At 47.0% G+C, this 23739-nt stretch overlaps 6 protein-coding genes and 1 non-coding gene across 7 annotated transcripts; 6 read left to right on the top strand and 1 right to left on the bottom strand.

Annotated features, from left to right (window-relative positions):
• Positions 1-5017: 5017 nt before the first annotated feature.
• LOC149103236 (uncharacterized) lies at positions 5018-5865 on the top strand. Its single transcript, XM_089273556.1, has one exon. It carries the CDS (start codon positions 5123-5125, stop codon positions 5519-5521), a length of 399 nt encoding a protein of 132 aa, XP_089129682.1. The 5' UTR covers positions 5018-5122; the 3' UTR covers positions 5522-5865.
• A 7-nt stretch (positions 5866-5872) lies between these two features.
• Trnah-gug (transfer RNA histidin (anticodon GUG)) lies at positions 5873-5944 on the bottom strand. The gene has a single exon. It is a non-coding gene; the product is annotated as a tRNA-His (tRNA).
• Positions 5945-9192: 3248 nt separating this feature from the next.
• On the top strand, positions 9193-10149 carry LOC149103238 (uncharacterized). The gene has a single exon (XM_089273558.1). The coding sequence runs from the start codon at positions 9328-9330 to the stop codon at positions 10147-10149; it is 822 nt and encodes a 273-aa protein (XP_089129684.1). The 5' UTR covers positions 9193-9327.
• A 1531-nt stretch (positions 10150-11680) lies between these two features.
• LOC149103239 (uncharacterized) lies at positions 11681-12786 on the top strand. The gene has a single exon (XM_089274429.1). The coding sequence runs from the start codon at positions 11681-11683 to the stop codon at positions 12770-12772; it is 1092 nt and encodes a 363-aa protein (XP_089130555.1). The 3' UTR covers positions 12773-12786.
• A 2294-nt stretch (positions 12787-15080) lies between these two features.
• Positions 15081-17983, top strand: LOC149103240 (uncharacterized protein F54H12.2-like). The gene has a single exon (XM_089273626.1). The coding sequence runs from the start codon at positions 15299-15301 to the stop codon at positions 16679-16681; it is 1383 nt and encodes a 460-aa protein (XP_089129752.1). The 5' UTR covers positions 15081-15298; the 3' UTR covers positions 16682-17983.
• A 1174-nt stretch (positions 17984-19157) lies between these two features.
• LOC149103241 (uncharacterized) lies at positions 19158-19921 on the top strand. The gene has a single exon (XM_089273627.1). It carries the CDS (start codon positions 19163-19165, stop codon positions 19919-19921), a length of 759 nt encoding a protein of 252 aa, XP_089129753.1. The 5' UTR covers positions 19158-19162.
• A 262-nt stretch (positions 19922-20183) lies between these two features.
• On the top strand, positions 20184-20748 carry LOC149103242 (uncharacterized). Its single transcript, XM_089273628.1, has one exon. The coding sequence runs from the start codon at positions 20197-20199 to the stop codon at positions 20692-20694; it is 498 nt and encodes a 165-aa protein (XP_089129754.1). The 5' UTR covers positions 20184-20196; the 3' UTR covers positions 20695-20748.
• The last annotated feature ends 2991 nt before the right edge of the window (positions 20749-23739 follow it).

A 23739-nucleotide genomic window follows, 5' to 3' on the forward strand; every position in this document is an offset into this window, starting at 1 on the left:
GCGAGCGTGGCCATCTTCTGCGGTGGATTAAAACATCAGAGACAGCAACTGGAACTCAAGTTTTATGCGTACACAACAAAAACTTCAACATCACAACATGGACTCATGTAACAACTCAATATGGTGCAACACATAGCCTCAACCTGATGTTGAGCTTACAACTACTTCCGGTCTACATACTTCCGGTTTACATAAGTTGAGTTTGTATCTTAACAATGCTCTCTTGTAGAAAGCTGTTACATATGTATTAAAATACTTATGTGTTAACTTTCGATATTTAAAAAGCCTGTCATTAAGTGAAATCCCTGGAACACTAGCTTTACATATTTAGGTTGATCAAGTTTTGAGATCATAAGGAGCACTAAAAAAGTCTAGGCAATTGCAAAATTTGAAGGTAAAATATAAATTCCTTTTGTACTTGGCATTGTCCTCATTGTTTAAGTTCTCTATTTAATCTCAGATAATATTTATATTTCGGTCATCACCTACTATTATATCATTCATATTAATGATTTATTCTACATCTATTCATCATCGCCTGAGTCCTTGATTGCAGTGGAAGATTTTAAGCTCGTGTAAAACTTTTATTCTGACTCTGTGATGTGGTTTCTGGTCATTTTTTGGAGTTCTTTTACCTTGTTGGGGTTTAGGTGAAGTGGACTTCTGTACAGGATAGATGGCTGCAAATCTACCTGTGGTGAAGTGGTTACTTTAACCTTCTTCCATGGCTTGTCAGAGAAGAAACTGTTGCGGAACCACACTTCATCTGGATGCGGGACCATCTGTCCATCACCATTCTCTCCCCAGCCGTAGTTCATCCAGTGAATCTCCCTGATTCTTAATGGATTTCCGTCTTGATCTTTCTTTGCAATTTTGTACTTTGTGGAGAGGTGGTCTTTCCAATTTGTGAAATCTCCCTGGTCCATTTGTTTGACCTTCAATGAATTTAGTAATGTGAATGAGTGGATGAATTATTAGACCTGTACACTAAATTGTCTAAGACCTAGATCGAGACAGGTGACTGCTTTAACTTACCAGCAGATCTCCAGATCGTTTTCACTGTCACGCAACTAGAAAAGAAATAAGCCTCTTCCTACTAAGTCTTAAAATAAATATCTATCCAATAAAACTAGATTGGTGTCCCTGATCATTTGGACCCAATTGTTAGGTAATACCACCTTTGCGGAATTTTTCCTCTTCTCAATTTGTGCAAAGCCGCGGTCGTTTTCGAAGAATACAGATCTTTACCTACAGGTTTTTTCTCTCAACTGCAAACTGCAGCTTAAGGTTAGCTGTTTGCTGTCAGAGGTGAGGACATTTCTGAGCATTTAGCAAGACGTTTGCGCTCTTTCTAAAAAAAAACATGGAATTTTGGGTAATAACAAGGAAAATATTATTGTTAGCTTATGATGTCAGAGAGTGTAAACACACTTCAACTCTTCCCAGGAGAGAGTTTAACAACATCACTGCAGCAATGTTCTTTGATGAGAACAGCTTTGATTCTAGTAGCAATGATGATGATGATCTCGATCTGCTGCTTATCGAATGCATGTTCCCTCCATCAACAAAACTGGATATTCCGAGAATGAATCTTGAAGACCTTAAAGATGCCCAGTGTGAGATGATGTTTAGGCATGTATTATTATTGCTGACTGTGATTGGAGTTATGTAGGTGAAACTGGTCGGTGCTTTGAAACTCACAAGAAAGAACACATTAGGAATGTCAAACAATGTACTAATGGATCAAACATTGCAAAACATGCGTGGTCATTCGACCATCACATGGATTTTGATAACTCTAGTGTCATTGACAAAGGCTCTTTTCGCATTACAAAAACTTTGGAGGCTTGGCACACCTCTGCTACCAAGCATGCTGACAATAATTCTAAGCTGATTCCAAACCAGTATAGTACTTGTTTTTAAACAATAGTCACCTAATTTACACAGTTTCACTTTGTTTTTGTTCTTCTCATCATTTTTATCTTGCCTTTTTTGCATATATTTTTATCTTTTGCATTCCATTTTTATCCGTCAAAGGCTCTAGATTGAGAGCCGAAAGCTCATGTTTTGATATTTTTTAGCCAGCGAACATTTTTATCGAAATTTTTAATTATGTCTCATCCTGGCTGCAATTCAATCTTTAATCATAACAACAGTTTCATTCCAAGGATGACCATTTTTCCTCATTGACCAGTCACTCACTAGATTCCCTTAATTTTTACCCTCAGATATGTCAAACTGTTTGTTATTAAAGTGGATGATGGGTGAAAACTCATCAACGAAAACCACTGGTGCAAGAGGGGGGCAGGGGTTAAATTTTTTCTTGAACTTACTGGTGCTATTTACGAATCTGTTAATGGCCATTAGCCATCATATGAGTCAGAATCGTCATTGCTACTCTTTGGTTCTTTCTGGTCTCTCAGATCTGAAATCAAGGGCTCTGAGTATCCATCAATTTCATCAAAATCGTCACTTTTATTGCTCGATTTTGTCTCATTGCCAAATAAAATTGTAGACTGTAATGGATTTTTTTCCTCTACCTTTATTGAGACAGTACCACTTGATAAATTTTGACAAAAAGTAAGTACACAGACAAAAGTTGTACTTGTGACAAGTTTTTGCAGGGGCATGCAACTTATCCTTACTTGTCTTCAGAGGTGATTTCTTCCTCAATCAAAGTTGCATCACTGCAGTTAGAAGCAGATGGTGAAATCATCTGGTTACTGACAAAGTCGTTGTCTGTTTTGTTTGGCCTTGCTTGTTTCTTTCCTCAAAAGGAATCTAACTTTCCTGGTGTTAGGCGCTGTTCTCGCCACAATTAGGTAGTTCATCAACGTGCTTTGTAGTGTCACAAATGTCATGTTGTTTTCTTCTGTGGCACGTAACTCAGTGGCCTTTCTTTGAAAGGAAAAAGAATGCAAACTTAGAAAAGTAAGTTCTTGGGAGTTTCACGAGATTGTGAGCATGTTTTCAAAAAGCCAATGCTGATATATCCTGTACCTTGACCAAAATGTTTCCAATATCTTAGCCTGTTGAATTGAAAAAAACTCCCCACAAATACATTTATCCAAAGTTTGTTCCACACCTATGTGGGTATACAGATAGTCTGGTATATCACAGTTGAATGCTCAGTAGGAACCCCTTAGTTGCGGTTTTGTGTCTAGGTAATGTTGATATGAATCTGGAACAAATGACTCCATGCTCATCACCACGATTCCAAACATTTGTCAAGGGATCTAGGCAGATAGGTGTGCTTGAATACTTTGTTTTGCACTTCAATGTCATTGTTTGTATTCACAATGTTTAGAGCCTGTTGTACGCAAAATGCATGAGCCCAATGATCAGAACAATCCAGCCACACCTTCTCACAATAATCTTGTACTTTGGGGTTTAACATGGATGCATGATTTCAAGAAAGACCACATCAGAGAAATAATGGACACAAAACAACAATTTGATGACATTGAGGGTTTCAACTGAAAAGAGGCTATGGAACTAGCAGTGAATAAACGAAAGTTTCTACTTAACAGACTATTTAGAGAACAGCGTTTTCCCAAAACAGTTGGAAGACACTCAGAAGATGGATTAGGAGCTTACTATAGGATATTAGACTGTCTATGGGTGTGTTTCTTTAAAAAATTCCAGGATTGGATTCTTAAATGCGAAAACAGATTTCTTTATTTAACAGATCAATCTACGATCTCTCGGATCATTTTGTGTCAAAGGAACCGAAGAATCCAAACTGGGAGTGGATTCTTCGGTTCCTTTGACGCACCATGATCCCAGAGATCTTGGATTGATCTGTTTAGTAAAGAAACAAAAAATCCGTTTTCAGATTCTTTTGGATTTAAGAATCCTATCTTGGATTTTCTTAAAGAAACGCACCTTATGTAAACCTTGAAGTTACATTGAAATATATGTCTAGTAACTTCACAGCCAGTGTAAACAGAATTATCGAAAAGGCTCTGAGTACGAAGTATGAGTCGGTGTACTGGATCATGATGGGATTGAAAGAACAAACTAGGACATTGGTAATGATCACTTCATTCATTTTCTTGGTCTTGTCTACTTGCATAACTTAAGGCGTTAATGACCCCAGGGAGATTATTTTGCAATAACAAAGAAGCAATGGAGAACTGTACTGTTTCTTAACAAACAGAGTTCTTTTGTTTTGTCTATTAAGTTAATAGACTAAATAGAAATTGATTTATTCACGATCATACATGTAGGTTCTCATAATGACTATGAAACCACAATTCATATAGACTTTGTTCCAAGGTGCTAAAGGTGATAGTAATCATGTCCAAAAAAAACTTCTTTTCTGCTTAGCATCTATTCAAGGTGTAAATACAAATTGATGGTCCCAACGCAGAAAAGAAATTTCCATGTCCCCTTTATAGTTAACATTACCCAGGTCCAAAAATTAATTACACGTAATAGAAATAAGGTATATTTTATTCTGTTATGAAATTATCCTGCTGAAATGTATTTCTTCCTATTCTATACTCAATAATGGGGCAAATTAGGCAGGGGCTCCATTTCATGATGTCATCCCTTAAAACTACTCTACACATCATCTAATCTATTTTTAGCTCTTTGCCTCGATGACATCATCTTCCGAAAATGGAAATTACGTCACCTTACGATAAAAAATGATGCCATAAATGCAGTTTTCAGTTTATGACATAATACTTCCAATGACACCATCCACACACTTCCATCCCAATGATGTCACTATTCTATTTTTTGATTATGATGTCATTATTTTGGTGATGTCATTGCTGGGGGGAACCCACCTTCCCACCCCATTGCAAAACTGTCTAAATTACACTAGTAGTAAATAGCGCTCATAGGGGCAGTAACCAATCAGGAGCCAGGGATCATACCACGTGACCAAGATTTTCCCATACATTCTCTTAAATTGTAAAATCCAAGATGGCCCCTTGGTGAGCAAAACATGACCCCGTGACGTCACAGTCCAAATAAGGGCAACATGAAATCGAGGTTGTCACGTGCGTGATCAAATCGAGCCAATGCCTGAAATCGAGGTTCGGATGGGGTGATAAAAGGGTTTGCGTGAGTATCGAGTGGGTATTGTTGTTTTGAGATCGGCGACAAGAAGATGTCTTCAGAGGAGAGCAAGACGAAGGTGGTTCCTGAGGAGTTACCAGACGACATGACGAGAGAGGAATTTGCAGCGAGGGTGATGGATGCCGTTCATGAGGGTATTCTTGGAAAGATAATGAAGAACGCCGTTTCTCGTGCGATGGATGGGGTCCTGAGGAAGGAAATTACGAAGGTGGCGGATGATGTGCTGAGGTTCCGAAAAATGCTGTCTGATAAGATGGGTGCTGACCAGTCCATCTCGTTTAAAGACCCAGTGTGTTTGGAGAAGTTGCCGGATGGATTTGAGGACGGTTGGGAGGCGTGGAAGAGCAGTTGGGACAACCGAGAAGAGTTGGCGTACCGAGCATTTCTCAAACAAATTGTAAAATCACCACCACCAGAATCAGAGGAGTGAAAAACATTTTTATTCATGCCTGTAACTAATAAAGATCCTTTAACGAGAGAATGTACATGGTTTGTTGCGTGATTTTTTGCATCATCTTGATTGCTTGCACGTCATTGGTTCCCAGGTGCACGAGGGATAGCATCATGGTTTGTGGGGTGAGAAATTCTCCGTGAAAGCCTGAGGAGGATTCGAACACGCGTCCGAAGGGCCAGACCTTGGTGAGGTCTCTTCGCATGTACCAGGGGTAGGGAAAGTGTTGGGTGAGAAAGAGGAGCATGACATCTTCGTCGGGGTGGGGGGCGTCCAAACAGATTTTACAGGCCAGGGGTCTCTATGGAAAAAATAAAAAAGAATTTTTAATGCCCCGACCAGGAATCGAACCTGGGTCTTTGAGGCCACAACTCAACGTCTTCACCATTAGACCATCGAAGCGCTTACCTCTTTAGGACTTGGTTTTGGGGCTGTCATCGGGAGGTAGTCCGAAATTCACGGCTTTGCAATGAGGGCAGAGTCTTTGGGAGGGTTTCAACCACCAGGTGTGGAGGGCTTTACAGGATCCGTGAAAGAATTGGTCGCAACAGGGTGTCAGGAAGTAGTCTCTGATACTGTGATTGGAGGAGTATCCTTCCTTGCACCATATACATAGGGGGTTAGGAAATCGAGACATGGAGTCTGAAAAATAGAGCAAAAACAATTTTTATTGGACATTCCACTTGTTATTACAGGGTGGGACGTGTGCACGGTCCTATTGACCGGCGCCCTCTTTTTCGTCGGGATAACAATCAATAAACGATTTGACGTGATTGACACGTGACAGGGCCTGGTTGTAACCGTTTCCCAGGAAGACGGGTTCGTAACAGTTGGTTTCCCCATTGTAGTACATGCCGTAGATGGCCTTGCAACAGGTGGCGTAGACGCACCCTAGTCCCCATTCTTTTCTGAGTGGTCCCGAGATTGCGCGTACGAATTTTGTGTGGGTCCCATTTCTGCTCAATTCTAGGATGGGTTGGCGGCAGCAGGGTCTCAGCTGTTTGCACACGTGGCAGTGGAGGGGTGGTTCCATGTCTAAAATTGAAGCAATTGTCTGTAAGTGTTGCGGACCCAGTCTATGTGAATCACCAAATCATTGGTATCGTCCTCGTCAAGGACCCCCAACCTCTCTTCCAGCCCCAAAAGATCTAGTTGGTCCAGGACCACCTCGATAAAACCTAAAAGTTCTTCTAGGTCCCTGTACAAAGGGGTCTCTTCTTCTTCGTCGTTCATCCACTCTCTCACCCGCTTTTCCCAGGTAGTCAACTCTACGTTACACTGCTCTAATACTTCCATACTCACTTGGTACTTCGAGAAGCCACAGCAACGAGAGTATCCACAGTCTTCTGTAATGGGCGCTCATACAAGTTGAAAAAAACTCAGAGTGAAAAGTGAACGGTCCAACTCGATTTTTATACACACGGTATAATGGTGTCCAGTCTCCTACCGTGAGTGGGTATGGTAGGGGGATACCCCCTATCCCCTGGGTCTGGGTAACACGTGACTTGGTCTTGCTCTGTGATTGGTTGAACGGATCTTCATAAAGCGAATCCGCGTCGCCCCCGCTCTTCACTCTGAGTTTTGAACTTGTATTGAGCGCTATCATGGCCTTGAGAGAGATTGGACTACAAAACCATGTACCTAGAAAGCCCGAGGTCACTTATGAGGATGCCATTGACCAAATGGAGGCACCCTGGACCAGATTTTACGAGGACATGAACTTTCCTATCCGGGATTTGTTGGTGGGTCGACGATGGCTGACACAACTCAAAGATTCTAGTCAGCTCGAGGTAATGCTCCACCAAATCTTGTTTTTTATGGATGAGCAGAGGGAAAACTGGACCCGAAGTCATAGCATGTACCGGAGAATCGAGAAGTGTTTCGGGAGAACTTTGTTTAACTCGATCCTGACCATACGTAAGAACCTTGTATGGGACGTGAAAGTGAAGCCGCCCGTGGACCGTATTACGTTTCATAGACTGATGTTATGTTACGGTTTCGAACCATTTCAGTCCGCGTGGACGAAGAGACAGAAGAAGACAGCGAGACGCTATATCCTCACAATTCACTTTTATTACAGTACTTTTAACCGATGTAATCAAGTAACGATGCGATCGATGATCGATGCGGAAGACAAATTACCCAACGTGTAAAAAGAAATGTGAATTAAAAATCAGAGTGTGTTTTTTACAAAAAAACTGTGTCTGTCTTTTTCTTAGTTTGGGTCCTGTCCATTGATCAGTATAGCTTCGGGAACTCCTCGCGGGTATTCGTCGATCCATTGGAAGAACTTGCAGGTACGCTTGGGACACTTGAGATAGAGCCTGTCTGGGTTGGACTGAGAGTGTGAGGTGGCTAAGACCAGGGATTTGCTGCATAGACATCGGAAACGGGCTGGGTCGATGTTCCTGTAGCAGGGGTGGGTCTGTTCTTCGACGCGCCTCAGGTAAGTGCTCACCTCTTTGGCGCCACAGGTCACATAACACTTGGTGTAGAATCTGGAGGAGGGGCATCGGTAATACTCCCACCAGGTACCGCCCTCGGGGGTTTTCACTCTTCCAAATTCCATGGGCACCATGCAACGCGGGCAAGTGGGATCTTGTGGTTTCAGTTGGTTCAGGAACTGATCGGGGTCGAATTCCTCCAACACTTGAACTTCGGTGAATTCTCCTCGGTCGTCCACTTCAGGTGGTAATTCTACGAGGTCGTCTTTCTTGAATTTGTCGAGTCCCATGGCTTCCAGGACTTGCATGGTTCGAGGAGGTGAGTCTCTTATCACGGTCATGCATCCGCCTTGAATGACAGGTAGCTTTGAGTCTATGAAGATAAAGATTGAGTTAGTATCCCAACAGGGTGTTTTCCCGTAGCATGGTTTCTAGGATGTGTCTGGTTTTTCGCACGTTCTTGGGGGTCAGTCTTTGCCTTCGCTTGTAATGGTTACTTTTCATTCGGCTTTTGACTTCTTGACGTTGGATCGAAAAGGCGCTCCAAGGTCGCGAGAAGCCTTTGAGAGGGACGGTGGTCCAACTGACGGAGTCCGGGGTGATCTCTTTGAAGAGGACGCGTTCGTTGAAACGTAGTCTGGTACGAGGTTTTTTGAATAACCATCTATCTAAGGTGGATTGTAGTTTACCTCCTACTTCTCCTTCCACTCTCTTGGGCAAGAGCAGTTTCAGTTTCTTACGCGCCTCCTTCTTTTTCTTTTTCTTTTTCCTGTCGGGTTCGCCGTGTGAATCCATGACGACTGCTGAGAAAAGTGACTCGTGATGGAATGCGTAGTTCGACTTTATGGCCGTTTTTGACGACCAATCGTATTCGGGTGGTGTGATGGGATCATGTGACGGTCTTCGTTCCGATTGGTGGGATCTGAAAAAGGGCGCGTGATCCGGGAAAGTACGGAGTGAAAAGTGGATCCGCGGCGCGGGTATAAAAGGAGCCCGTTTTGACGCAGTGAATCATTCTCGACTTGCTCTTTATGCGGTGATGACCTATAGGATTTTGGATGAGAGAGCCGTGCAGGAGATCCTTGAAGATCTGAGACAGCAGTTGAATCGAGCTTCTGACGTTTTGGATACAATCGAAAAAGAAGGCGAAAGACCGTTACATGGGAAGATAATTGACTTGGAGTTACGTCTTGTCTCCCCTTTGTACTATAGGCTCCAGAGGCACTTGATTGACTGGTGCGACCGTAGTTGCTATCCTCATTTGTCGGGCTTGGAGGTCACCAAGTTGGCAGATCGAGAAGGAAAGAAGTTTAACGAGTCCGTCGGAGAGTGGGTTTCAAGATGACTTACTATAGCAACTCGAACCAGATTCGGGACCTCGTGGAGCGGATCGTGGGTCAGAAGGTACACACTTTAGGAGATCTCGATGCCATTCCGGATGCCAAAGTGGACATGTACATTTTTGACAATCTCTTCGAACCGTTAGGTCAAATACCCGATAGTCTGTGGTCTTTCGAGCTCTTGATGAGACGTCGTCCTGACTGGGGTGGTACGATTTTGGAGATGATGAAGAGGAACGAACATGTTTACCTTTTCTGCGGTGAGTGGTGTCGCGTGATGTACAGAAGTGGTAGCGGTCAATTCAAATTCATTCATTGTCGGGATCCCGCCCTGGACGCCGAGCGTGCCTGTTTGATCGCCACGGATAACCTCACGTACATGATGAGCGATACCCTCCGCGACCTGTTTGAACCCTTGCGGTTCGCTCGTGACCTATCACGACGGGTGTTGGAGAACGACAAGAGTCCCAGGGTGGAGGAGATACTGACGTTCAACAGGTGCGCTCACAAGGAAACGTGTCTGAAGTTGGAAGAGTTGATCTACGATATCATGCGTCAGCGTGATCTGTGGAAGGATCGGTTTTTCTTCCGTGCCCTTGAATCGGATGAGGATGACCTGTGTGGTGAGTGTAGAGAGAGTATGCGCCAAGCATTCTATGTGAAGGGGGACGAGGAGGAAACCCTGAAGTGGAGACCCGGTAAATGTGATTGGAGAAATTGTAAATATTATGCCATGGATACCTATGAGGAAGACTGTGATAATGAGTACGGTCAAGATTGTAAGAACACGAATTATGTTCATTACTTTTCAGATTCGGACTGAGTCTTTTTCGCCTTCTTTTTTCGTTTTTAGCCAATCAGAGTCGATTTTTAGTAAGAACCAATCAGGCACGACGTTTTTTGTACATATAAGAAAGTGGAAATAAAAAATTGGGTTCAAATCATTATGTCTCATGCCTTGTGTTGGTTGATCTCGAGAGTGTGCGCGATCATGGCCGATCGATGGAGTTGGACGACCTTGTGTTCCAAGTGCGATAGAGTCTACGCGCGATACGGTCAGGGTGAACCCATCCCGTACGACTTCAGTGATTCGCCCTTGGAGGTGTTTGACTATACCGACGTCGAACCCAACGTGATGCGTTTTGTGGTTTATATCTTGTGGTTGAAACGGCAACCCGATTCATTTAAGAAGTATCTCGAGGTACGGGAGCAACGTTTCGAGTTGTGGAGACAGTGCATTTACAAACTTTATCGACTATGAAGAAGAAAGGTCAAAAGAAGAGGCCGCTTTCGACCGGAACGTTACTGGGACGGTATAGGGATCCCTCAAGACCCGGTAGTCTGGGTGGTTTGACGCGATTCGCCCAGGCCAATAAGATCTCGGTACGACGTGCTCGCGAGGTCCTGCAAAGGGATTTGGGGTACACGTTGCACAAACCCAGACGTCGTCGGTTTCCCACGGTCCCGGTGGTGGTGTTCGGCATCGACGAGCAGTGGACGGCCGACCTGATCGAGGTGATCAATATTTCGAGGTACAATCGAGGGTATCGTTATCTGTTGACGGTGGTGGACGTGTTTTCCAAGCACGCCTGGGTCCAGCCCTTGAAGAGCAAGACGGGTAAAGCGGTGACGGAAGCCATGGCAAAGATCTTGAAAGGAGGTAGAAAACCCATCAATCTCCAGTCGGACGACGGGAAGGAATTCTACAACAAGACGTTTCAGGATTTGATGAAGCAGAATGGCATTCATCATTTTTCGACGCGTGGGGATACGAAATCCAGTGTGGTGGAACGGTTTAATCGGACCCTGAAAGAACGTTTGTACCGGTACTTCACCGTGAAGAATACGATGAAGTTTGTACCCGTGTTACAAGATCTGGTCCGAGGGTACAATCGATCGTATCATCGCAGTATCAAGATGGCTCCCGATCAAGTGACTTTAGCCAATAGCGAGGACGTGTGGGAGACTCTTTACGGGAATAAAAAGGGAAAAACATCGAGACGACCTCCACTGAAAGTCGGGGATCGTGTGAGACTGAACAAGAAGTTCCGTCAGTTCAAGAAAGGGTATTTACCCGGTTGGACCGAGGAGGTGTTTGTGATACGTCGGGTGCGTCCGGGTAGTGTCACCACGTACAAGGTGGAAGAATGGGACGGCACGTCGGTCGAGGGCACGTTTTACGCGCAAGATTTGCAAAAGGTGAACGTGAAGGATGACGATCTGTTCCGCATCGACAAGATCGTCAAAAGGAAAGGGGATAAAGTCTTGGTGCGTTGGAAAGGTTGGCCAGTCAAGTACGACAGTTGGATTGATAAAAAGGGATTGTACGTGACCCAAAAGCCAAAGACGAAAAAATGAAAGACTTTTACGTGCATTTGTTGAGCAATGCCAGCACGAACGAGTTCACGGACAACAAGGCCAACAGTTTCAAGAACCGTCTGCCGTATCCGCTCCTGTTTGACCCCCACAAGGAATGGAAAGTGGGATTGGCAAGCGTGTCTTACCCGATCCCGCCTGCACGACCGCATCAAGTACCAGTCCCTCAAACGCACGACTTTGAAGACGACGACTACGTGTTCGGTATTGAGTGGACCATTGAAACGTTCATCTTGCAACCCGACGGGGTTACGTGGCTTCCAGGGCGTTACCACGTGCAATTTGACGTCTACGGGAAGGAACTGAACCGTGACCGACACAAGGTGACGAGTGGCCGATCTCTCATGCAATACCTCATCAATCGTTTTCACGAACGCCTGTATCATTACATGGATCGCGCCAACGAAAGTCTGAGAGCGCCGGACGGGAAAAAATACTACCCCGTGTTCCGATGGGAGGGCAACGATTTGATTATCGATAACACCGACACGTTCCTCGACGAGTCCGGAGACAGAAAACGTCCCAGAGTGTTTTTTGGTCCTAAACTGGTCAAGAAGTTGGGTTTGATTCGCGAGGAATCGTATTACTCCGTCCACATGACTGTGAACATGCTCAAGATCTTTCCCGACGACAAAGTCCCGTCTGATTTCAAGAGAGACTGGAGCAACCATGACGAACTTCGTAGCCGTAACTTTTGGGATTTGAGAAACAACGGGACGTTACAGCTCAGTCCCTATTGCAACTGGCGCTTCAGTTACTTGGACGAGGAATACGCCAAGGCCTATCGCGGAGTCGTCGTTCATCCGGACCTCCCTCCGCCTCGCAGTCCCATGTACCTGTATTCGAATGTGGGTCGTAGCACGATCATGGGAAATCGAGTCACGGATCTCTTGAGAGAGGTCCCCCACGACCCGACCAAGACGACGCACGAACCGACTCAGATTCAATATAAACCCGTGCGCAGCAATATTTTGGATATAGTGGAGGTGCAATTGGCCGAGAACGACGGAAGGCTAGTGGACTTTACATCGGGCGTGACCTCGGTGACATTACACTTTAAGGATGAATGAGTCTCCCGACGACTTTTACGTGCAACTGCTAAGCAATGCCAGCACGAACGAGTTCCCGGACAACAAGGCCCAAAGTTTCAAGAACCGTCTGCCGAACCCGTTACATTTGAGAGAACCTGGCTGGAAAGTGGGTATCAGCGACCTCTCGTTTCCGTCCGCGACGCGTAAGATGGGTTTGAAGAATTCTCTTCTGTTTGAAATCTGGTGGATCGATATGGTGGACGCGACTAGAAACATTTACACGCGGGTCCCTGGATCGACGCGAGAAGGCGATTTGGAATTCACGCCGAGGAATGGTACCGAGTTACTGAACGCGATACGAGATCGATACCTGCATAGGTTGGGAGATCGAACGGATGTCGACGTGACCCTGTACAAGAAAAAGAGCAAAGCCGACGATCCCACCGAATTGCTGTACACGGTCATGCATCGGGCCGAGCATGGAGAATGCGTCCTGGACAACTCGAGAACGTGCCTCAGTCTCCTGATCAACGGTAAACGCGTCTTTCCCCAAATGTCCATCGGCATCGAATTGGCCAAGAAGATGAAATGGGTGAAGATGGGAACATTGCAAAACGGACGACCGGGTTACGTCTTGGGACCCCACTTGAGGAAAGAATTTCCCAAGGGAGTCGTACCCACGGCCACGGACTTGGTCATAGGACAGAATGACGGCGACGAACTATTTTACAAGATCGACCCGGACACCTTACATTTGAGTTGTTTCATCAATTGGGTCTTCACGGACCTGGATCGCAGTTACGCAGAAGCGTTCGGTCACAATCGTCGTTCCTTGTTCGTGTATTCGAATGTGGGACAGAGTATGGTGACGGGAAATCAAGTCACGGACATGTTGAAACAAGTGCGTTACGATCCGGAGTCGGTCGACCTTCAACCGAGACACATCCTATATCTACCGGTGCGTACAGCCGTTTTGGACATTGCCGAGACTGAGGTGTCGGAGGAAGACGGACGACTGGTGGACTTTGCGTCGGGTGTGACGACGATCACGTTGCATTTCAAGAAAGGATGAGTGATTTTTACATCACTTTACCCAGTCACAGCAGTAAGAGCGAGTTTCCGGAGAACAAGGCCAACAGTTTCAAGATCAGGTTACCCAATCCCATACGCCTGGAGGGACATGGATGGAAAGTGGGGTTGTTTAGCATCGCCATGCCTGATGCGCACGTGACGCTGCCTTCCTTCACCGATTCTGAAGGTAAAGTCACCTTGGCCTATACCGCCTGGAGACGCATTGAACCTGAATCATCCATTGGGTATACGTTTGGAGAAGCGTTCTTCGACACCGAAAATGTCAAAGATGTGTTCAGCAACGTGAACGGTGTTGAATTCATGAAATCCATTATCAGCTACTTCGAAAGGCAACGCATCTTCAGTAATTCGGGACCGAGAGTGAACTCAAAATACGTCACGAATGATGGGAGAAGAACCTACGTCGCGTTCAAGTGGGAAGGCGAAGACCTGGTCACGGATAACAAAAACGTCTACCGTCCCAGAAGGGAACCACCTGAATTACAATTTGACGTCGATCTGCCTTTGAAAATGGGATGGTAGCTGAGGAAGGGAAATAGTTACGTGCTGGGTCCAAACTTGCGAATCGAATTTTTCGATGATGTCATTCCAGACATTCGAACCAGAGGAGACATACAGGATTCGAGTGGAAATCGTCTTTTTTTCCATGTCGTGAAAAACCCCATCAAAAATACTGAATTCTTGGAACTCAGCGTCTTTTGCAATTGGCGTTTTCTGAACCTGAACAGAGCGTTTGAGAGTGTGATCGGAAGCAGTTCGCGTTCCTTGCTCGTGTACTCCAACGTGGGAGGTGGAAGTGTGGTGAGAAATCAAGTCACGGATTTACTGAGAGAGGTCAACTTGATTCGAAGAGGCGACGGTGTTCAGTACTTCGAACCCGCTCACATTCAATATATTCCCGTGCGCAAAGAGGTGCTGGACATTATGGAAGTGCAAGTGGCCGAGGCAACTGGAGAACTGACGAACTTTGGAGCCGGCAATACGATCGCGACGTTACACTTTAAGAAATCATGATCGGTGGAACTTTGATACGGTTTCATCCCGACGGATACCAATCGGGGTCTGGCATATTCGGCCAGGTTTGGAAAGGCATCAAGAAACGAGGTCCCGGCATTCTCAAGGACGTTCTGAAGGAGACGGCCATCGAGGGTCTGAAAGGTTTAAAATCGGGTGGCACGGGAGGAAAGCCCAATTGGAAAGGTGCACTCGCCGGGTTATAGCGGGGAGCCATTCGCTCCGGGAAACGTAAGGCGACGGAAGAGTTCCAACGCTTTTTGGGTAGTAAAAGAAAAAGAAGAGACCTGTTTGGATCATGATTCCCATCTACTCGAGACGCGTGAGACGTCTCCCCGGAGGGATACGCACGTATAAAGGGGGTTCGCTCTTCCGGAGACGCTCAAAACTCCCAGACTACCGTTGGGTAAAGTCAGCACTGAGAAGCGTGCAACGACGGAAAAGACGACGTAGACGACGATGACGGACCTCGTGGCTCATGCTAGGTCGGCGGGGGTTCGTAACCCCCGACTGGACATGTTCACCACTCCTCCCACGGATCTCAGCATGTCGTCGCGACGTGAGGTGAGAATCAATCCGTTCAATACGGGGATCAACCCAGTGACCTTCCAAATCGATCCTCAAGAAGACTTCATCGACATGAACGAGAGTTTCTTCGAAGTGGAGTTGGCCGTCAAGACAGCTGCCGGAGGTAATACAGCGCAAGCGTCTACCGTCGGACTCGCCAACAATCTGGCCCACACCCTCTTCAAACAGATCAATGTGAGATTGAATGGTACTCTCATCAGCCCCCAGACCGATACTTACCACTACAAAGCCTACATCGAAGCGCTGTTGAACCATGACCGAGACGACGGTGAATCGATCCTGACACCAGAGGGTTGGTACAATTGTCTCGGTGTACCCAGTCGCGGAGAAGCCGATGTGATGACAGGCAATAAGTTGGATCCTGCTCACGCCGATTATGCTGCCTTATCCCAAGATCTCAAGAACATGGTTCAGAGTCGAATTCAGTTTTTTGGTGGAAAGAGAGTGACCTTGAGGTTCAAACCTTACCTGGAAGTGTTTTATCTCAGCAAGTTACTGACACCCGGCGTACAGATCCAGATTGACATGTACTTCAATGCCCCCTCTATGTGGACAGTCCAATGGGCCGGTGCCGATACTCTCAGACTGACTGAAGCCGACGTGAAAGTGAGATTGTTCCTGTCTCAAGTGAGAGTGACTCCCTCGGTGTACCGAGAACTCATGACCAGCATGAAAGGCGGAAGAGTGGCCACTTACCCCACGGTGAGAGGTGAAATTCGCACTTACTCTCATCCCAATGACAATCGTCATTTCGAGTGCAACAATCCTTTCCACAGTAAGCTACCTAATCGGTTAGTGGTGGTGTTGATGAAACAAACAGCCTTCAATGGAACTGTGACGGTCAATCCGTTCAGTTTTGAACAATTCAATCTCGTTTCCATCAAACAACTGGTGAGAGGAGAAGAGTACCCCTACGAGACCTTGGAGCTCAAACACGACGATGACAGTAAAGATCTGAGAGGTTACCAAAGATTCCTCAAAGCCTCGGGAGTCTTGTGCAGAGGAAAAGGAAACATGGTCCGGAAAGAGGACTGGGGACACGACAAGAGATGCAACCTGTTTGTATTTGATAACACAGCCAATGGATGTTTGGACAGTCCAGTGTTGAACCCCAAGCAGGAAGGTGAACTGCGTCTGGTGATCGATTTTGGAGCCAATCCAGGCTCAAACCTGACCATCTTGTTGTACGGCGAATTCGAGAACATGCTGGAGATCAACGAGAACCGAGTCGTCCTCTACGACGTGTACCAATGAGACAAGAAGAAAAAAATGGAGAAAGTAGCCTTGAATAATTTACAATTGGATTATTTGGCACGGGCGAATCCGTCACTCTGCTGTGTTTTTCACGGCACGGTCCCTTGCGATCGGCTTCCAAGGACAGTACCTCAAGAAGGACCGACCGCTTACATCGTGAACACGGACCCTCACGATAAACCGGGATTTCATTGGATCGCCTTGTGGGCCGACAAGAACAAGTGCGAGATCCTGGACAGTTACGGTCTGCCGTTGGACACGTACGTCACCACCGGACCGATCCAAGCCTGGTTAGACCGTCATTTCAAGTACCAGATTCACAACGGCAAGAGTCTACAGTCCCTATTCAGTCAGAGTTGCGGCGGTTACGCCCTGATGTTCCTGATAGACCGAGCCGAAGGTCGTGACATGAACGAGTTCTTGAATCGTTTTAAGAAAAACGAGTTTGTGGAGAACGATCGTAAAGTAGGACAGATGTTAGAACGTTTGATCGTGGACGAGTTGGATTGGCTCAAGATTTGTAAAACCCCGTGTCACCAGGACACGTGCGGTTCCTACAGAGGAGTGCGTCATTTGTTATAAAGTAAGCTGTTCGAAATAAAAGACGTTCATTTTTGAGAAAAGGATGTTGCGTAGTGAAGGCAGATGGTTCCGTCGATTCTTAGAACTGTGTCGAGAAGAGAGTACGAAATTGTCCTCGGACGATCCTCTTCGACAGGTCATGGAACGCATTTTGGATTGCGACAGTTACCGTCGAGTCCGATTCATACTGGACCGGGAAAAAGATGATTGGCTTCGATACGTTCTGTTCCACCTGAGTATCAGAGCCAGACTTCAAACGAACGCTAGTCGAGATTACAAGTGTTACCCGTATTGGCACGTGCTTCGTTACGGCAATAAGTCCTTGCGCCATCACTTTGTGAGTGCATAAAAAGGGGCGACGGAAAATACAATGGTTCATTATGGATTTACTGACAAAACAAGACACATCATGGCTCTTCAGTTTCAAGGGCATAGACATTTGGACGACGTCATAGCCAGGTTAGAAAAACGCTATGGAAAAGCGGGTGGAAAGACGCCTCAACCCAGTGAGGCTCATTTCAAGAAAAACCAACCGCCAAAACGACAGCTCAATCTGAAAATACTTCAACCCGCCAGAAGACAAGTGTCTTTTCAACCGCCGTCTGTTCTTGACACCGGTGAATTACCAGCGACTGTGACCACGCGTAGGAAACGCAAGAGAGCCGCCCCTGCCATGCCGAAGCTTTCCGAGAAAGAAGATAGGAAAAGAAGAATGAAAAAGAGGCATTGGTACGAAGACAAGTTCGGAGACTTGAGTAAATTCGCCAAGAAACCTCGAAAAAAGAGATCGGCGCCTGCCAAGAAAAAAGGGCGTCCCAAGAGAGCCGCTGCCGAGAGGGCCATGGCCAAGATCAAGAGTCGGGCCAAGAAAAAACCCATCTGTTTCAATCGTAAGGTCACCCTATTGGGTCTGTTGAAACGCATCCCAGCCGTCAAGACCCCATTGGCCAAGTTGTTCAGATAAAAACGGAGCGTCTCGAAACCCTGGACCATTTCAAGATCATGGAACGGCGCAAAGCGTTTCAATTTCACACTCCGTCGAGTTTGTTGATAGCGGGTCCGTCGGGGTGCGGTAAGACGGTGTTCACCACCAAACTGCTCTTGGAGAACGGCGACTTGTTCCAACAGACACCGAAGAGTATTCATTACTGCTACGGATCGTGGCAAGACGGTTTCCAAAAGCTCAAGAAGGGTGGGGTCAAGTTTTACGAAGGCATCCCCGAAAGCGAACAGTTACCCCGATGGTTTCCTGGCGGGGGTGTGTTGGTCTTGGACGATCTGATGGACGAGGGTGGTAACGACAAGCGCGTGTTGGATCTCTTCACCAAACATTCGCATCATCGGAACATCACGGTGATTTACCTGTGTCAGGATCTATTCCCTAACGGAAAATTCGCCAAGACCATTTCCCGAAACGCTCATTACATCGCGGCCTTCAAGAACCCTCGGGATCAGTTGGGGATACGAAATTTACTTCTGCAATCGTTTCCCACGCAATGGCAGGAGGTGTTGGACACGTTTCGCAAGGTCACCGATCGACCTTACGGTTACATGCTATTGGATCTTCATCCAGCCAGTCAGGACGATCAACGCGTCCTCAGCAATGTGTTAAAAGACGAAGGATTCGTCCGATGCCATCAGTTTGCGACACCGTCATGCTGAGGAGCGAAGTCGAGTGGTTTCCTCTTTTCATTCACCTATGTAAAAACAGGCTCAAATACATCATGAATCCCCATGAGCTGGACTACGAACCGATGAGACAGGTCACGGAATGCGAGAGTTACCGTCAAGTGAGGTCCATCGTAAACGCATATAACGGTGAGGGTTTCGATGATTTGGTTCATAAGCAACGAGAACTCGCCGAGAAGAAGATAGAAAGAGAGAGGGGAATGGATAAAAATGAGCTCTTATGGTAGTGACGATTTCAACCTCTCGGCTCTGGAGGATTATTCGCCTTGGAGTCCATTGGCTCGAACGAGTACACCCATTCCGTCTGCAGCGGGTGTGGGTGCGAGTCTGAACACTCCTCCTTCACCGCTATCGTCCCTACCGACACCACCCCTGCCCAATGTCTCGCCCGTCGGAGTAGGCACCGCAGGCTCGGGTGCGCCACAGACCAACGTCACGGTGGGTGTCGGCAGTGCTGGATCCGTGTCGCGCGCCAATGTCACGGCAGGTGTCGGTGCACCCCGAATAACATCCGCCACACCTTTGGCACACGCTGTTCGAGGAGGGAAACGACCGAGACGCGTCCCACGTCAAAACACACCGACGTCCTCCAGTGATTCCGGCAGCCGCAGAAGAAGTAGCGCTAGTGGTAGCGGTGGAAGAGGCAGAGGCAGAGGCAGAGGCAGAGGCAGAGGCGGAGGCGGAGGCGGAGGAGGCGGAGGAGGCGGAGGCGGAGGTGGAGGTGGAAGTGGTGGTGACTCCACACCGCCTTCGTCGATTCGATCGGGTCGCGGAGGAAGAAGGCGAGGCACCCGTGTTCTCGACCAAGCCCAGATGCAGCAACAATTGGAGGAGATTTTGCGCCAACAACAACAAACGGCGGCGGGTCGACGAATCGCAGGCATCACGACCACGAATACGATCACGACTACCTATAAGAACGGACAACGTCCTACGGTGACTCGCAATTCGACCAGTGTACGAAACTGAGAACATCATGTTGAGAAGCGAAGTCAAGTGGTTCTCCTACTTCCTGCATCTATGTCGATGCTCTCGCTCTTACTGGGACGCGACCAGCATGGATCACGAAGACATGAAACGTATCGCGGACGAGTGCGATAGTTACAGACAAGTCCAGGATATCCTGAACCAATCCGTAGAAACCGGCTTCAAGGACGAGATCTGTGAATACGAGCAACAAGCTAAAAGGATCGAACGTCCCGACAGAAAGTCAGACTACGTTTGGCACTGGTTGGAAAAGAGTCATGAGTACTTCGGTCTGTTTATTGGATGAACCTTTTACCTCTGTGGTGGATTTGGACGTGTTGAGACGTTTGGACGGTTTGTATGCTTTCTACCACAAGTATTGGTGGTGTCGAAGGCAGATGTTCGGTTACTACAAATTGTGCAACGCCATTCTAAACGGACTGGCCTTACTGACTGCGGCAGCGAGCATCGTCGTGGGATCCGTGTGGAAAGATGGGTACGTGGCGGTAGGATTGACGGCTTTCGCCGCCGCACTGAAAGGATGGAACGATTTAAAGAAGTATTCGCTCAAGATGGACATGACCCAATTCGCTTACACGACGTACGAAAAGACATTGACTGAACTGAGGAACTACGCTCTGAGCGGTGTGGAGGAATTGGATGGGTTTTTGATCAAGATGCAAACGTTGGACGACGTGGTGACGGATTTCACACCTCCCACGTACGACCGATACTTTCGAGACTACGAAACACGATTCGTTCACGCGCCTCTATAAAAACGGACACGCGATCCCCTTCGTGAGTCATTCAAGGTGGAAACCCGACATGGTGAGGAGAAGGCGAAGGAGACGGCGAGTGGGAATACGTAGAAGGAGGGTCCAAACGGGAAAAGGGTTTTTTGGCAATTTGAAAAAAGCATGGAAGTTGTATTCAGATGTTCAAAGAAGAAGTAGAGCGGTGTAGAGAGACTATAAAAAGGACACGTGATCACCTGCCTACGTCATTCCAGTGGAAAAGTGCGTGCGTGTCAGAACACGACATGGTGGTGAGAAGGCGAAGGAGACGACGGCGAGTGGGATTACGTTGAGTAGGAGTAGGAAGAAGGAGGGTCCAAAGGGGAAAGGGTCTTGGTAAAATTGTCAGCACCGTAGCCAAGACGGTGTTGGGCATTCTCCAAGACTTGTGAATAAAAGAGCGGGACGAACCAACCGGACGTTAGACGTGAACGATGAAGCGGTTGCGACGACAACGTCGTTTCTTGACGAGCGTCCTGAAAGAAGCCAATCGAAATAAACGTCAACGGATGTTGCGTTACGCCGACAGAGATCAGATCAACGCCATCAGCGAGATGGTTCTCAATTTGCTGAAAAGGAGGATCCCCATCGACGCAACGACTTATGGGAAACTGAAAAGACATAAAAAGGTTTTGCGCGAAGTGGGTAGACGCAAAAACTCTCTCAAGCGCCGAAGAGAACATCTCCTCACCCAAAACGGAGCAGGGTTCTGGAGCGGTTTACACGGTTGTTTCAAAGCATGTTGTGTACGGTGAAAGGACGCGGTGAAGACGGTTACCCTTTGGAGGGGATCGACGTCATACCCAATTTCCCGCCGAGAGAAGGCGAGTCCAATACCATTCCTAAACTCGTGCAGTTGTTGCAAGATGCCAATCGTCGCGAAGCCCGATGGAAAGACTCGTACGATTACTTGAACAAGAGGTACCACGACCTGTATCAAGAGCACATGGCTTTAAAGTTCGGTGACTTCTGCCAAACCTGTCAAACGAAACGAGATACCACACCGCCCGGTGGGTGCATCGAGTTGTGCAGGGAGTGCGGTAAAGGCAAGCGAACCGTTCAAAGTCTTGAACTCGAGTTGGAAAAGAAAGACGAATCCGTACGGTACTGGCAAGACTGTTACGAGACGGCCTTGAGAGAATTGTCCGAATTTCCTGACACGACCCTGAGTCAGCAGAAGGCATGAACGAAGTCATGATGGTGCCCGTTCAAGAATTCAATCGTTTGCAAGATTATTACAAGGGTAAGATCACCCAGAGCGCCTTGTTGACCAAAGCGGGACGTTTGGCCGCCGAAGAAGATCTCATCCTGAAAGACAAACGTATCCCCGCCAGCATGGCCGTCAAGATGACCAAACCCATGGCAAACGAAGAAGTCAAACTAGTGAAACGTATACGGACGGGCATACGCGGCACTCCCACGTACCAAGGAACGGTAGAACCCGAAGGCATGGCTGACGCACCTGTCGAACGTCTGTTGAAACAGATCATGAAGGGAGTCAACCAACCCCCCGCAGCTCCCGTGGTCATCAAACAAGAACCCGCTACACCTTCCACGTCCGGTTTCAAAAAGGAATCTAAAAAACCAACTGCCAAATCAGCCCCAGGCAAGAAGCCACCCGTGCCACCCAAACCAACTGCCAAATCAGCCCCAGGTAAACTCATGACCGAAGCGCAAAAAGATTTCTTAAGATCCATCGGTGTCGCCGAGAAATACATAGACGACGACGGTGGTTACAGTCCCAAAGGCAAGGGGAAGGGCAAGACGTACAAGAAGTCCAAGCAGACAGAAGCACAAAAGTTACAAGAAGGATGGGAAGATTTCGAACCTTGGAGAAAGGGACTGAAATATGACACTACCTAAGACAAGAAAAAACGTTGGAAATTGTAAACTTTATTGTTGTAATTAAAGTTACACTCTTTGTTGTTTTTTCAAAAAGAGTCTCTTTTGTTTTTCTTCAAGTCTCGCACGCCATGCCATCGTGGTACAGAGTATCCGAGGCATTCGATGTCACAAACAAACGTTCGATCCTTATTTGGTCCCCGAACGTCGACGAAGATATGAATAACAACCGAAACCTAATTCTGGAGGTGAACTCGAACACCGAGAAAGGGGTGTTGAAATAAAACATGCGATACACCTCCATGCGTATATGATCGTACGAAATGACACTGAAGGGAAAGAACACGGTGCCGTGAATGTACATGGGACTTCGAAACTCCGAGGATCGCGCAAAGTTCTCCATCTCGCGGTAGTACTGGAACCACACCGTGACGGGAAGGTGATAAGGCAAATGATTCCAGGAACGCGTCAAGGAATTGTGCGTCTCGAAGGGTTTTCCGAGGTCCCTCATATTAGCAAGGTGGTCATGAATCATTCTGCGCTGAGAGTCCACTGCAAAAATGAAAAAAATGACAGTGTCAGGTCCATAGTCCGTCCTCATGGTAAAACGAGGGGCCGCCGGGAAAGGGTAAGAGACAGCTCTCGAATCTCAATATCCCTTTGTCCCTCCACGCGTCTAACTTCTAATCTCTCGGGTCGGTTCCACGGGGAGACGCACACAACCGTGAATGTACAGGTCTCGATCCCGATACAGAGTCACGAAATTTCTGACAAAGGTATAATAACGTGTCCAAGTGCCGGGGTCGATGGCATACGGCAAATCATTCCACAGGTACGATCCTCGTAATGGCAGTGATAAGGTCTACCCTCACTACGATATCGCTCCAACTCTCGATCCATTCTAACTAAACGATCATTCGCACCTGCCGTTAACTGGTACTCCTCATCGTTATCATCTTCCTCCATTTCCTCGTCGGTTTCCAACACGACCTCAGGCTGAATATCGTCGATCACGCGTCGGCAGTTGCCGCAGGTCATAACCCGTCTCTCCATCTCCTGGTAGCATCGCCGATGCATGAACACGCCGCAGCAAGGAGTACGTCGGCACGATGCCAGAGAATCAATGTGAATATCTCTCTGACAAATAAAACACACTTGTTGAATCGGTGTTTCTTCGGGTAGACG

The sequence above is a fragment of the Orbicella faveolata genome, unplaced genomic scaffold (assembly GCF_042242905.1).
Source record: "Orbicella faveolata isolate gen_17 unplaced genomic scaffold, um_ofav_v1 contig_35, whole genome shotgun sequence".
NCBI lineage: Eukaryota > Metazoa > Cnidaria > Anthozoa > Scleractinia > Merulinidae > Orbicella > Orbicella faveolata.

Bases quoted from the DNA above. Each gene is read 5' to 3' on its own strand.
- LOC149103236 (XM_089273556.1), top strand. From the start codon at position 5,123: ATGTCTTCAGAGGAGAGCAAGACGAAGGTGGTTCCTGAGGAGTTACCA.
- LOC149103238 (XM_089273558.1), top strand. From the start codon at position 9,328: ATGACTTACTATAGCAACTCGAACCAGATTCGGGACCTCGTGGAGCGG.
- LOC149103239 (XM_089274429.1), top strand. From the start codon at position 11,681: ATGAAAGACTTTTACGTGCATTTGTTGAGCAATGCCAGCACGAACGAG.
- LOC149103240 (XM_089273626.1), top strand. From the start codon at position 15,299: ATGACGGACCTCGTGGCTCATGCTAGGTCGGCGGGGGTTCGTAACCCC.
- LOC149103241 (XM_089273627.1), top strand. From the start codon at position 19,163: ATGAGCTCTTATGGTAGTGACGATTTCAACCTCTCGGCTCTGGAGGAT.
- LOC149103242 (XM_089273628.1), top strand. From the start codon at position 20,197: ATGAGTACTTCGGTCTGTTTATTGGATGAACCTTTTACCTCTGTGGTG.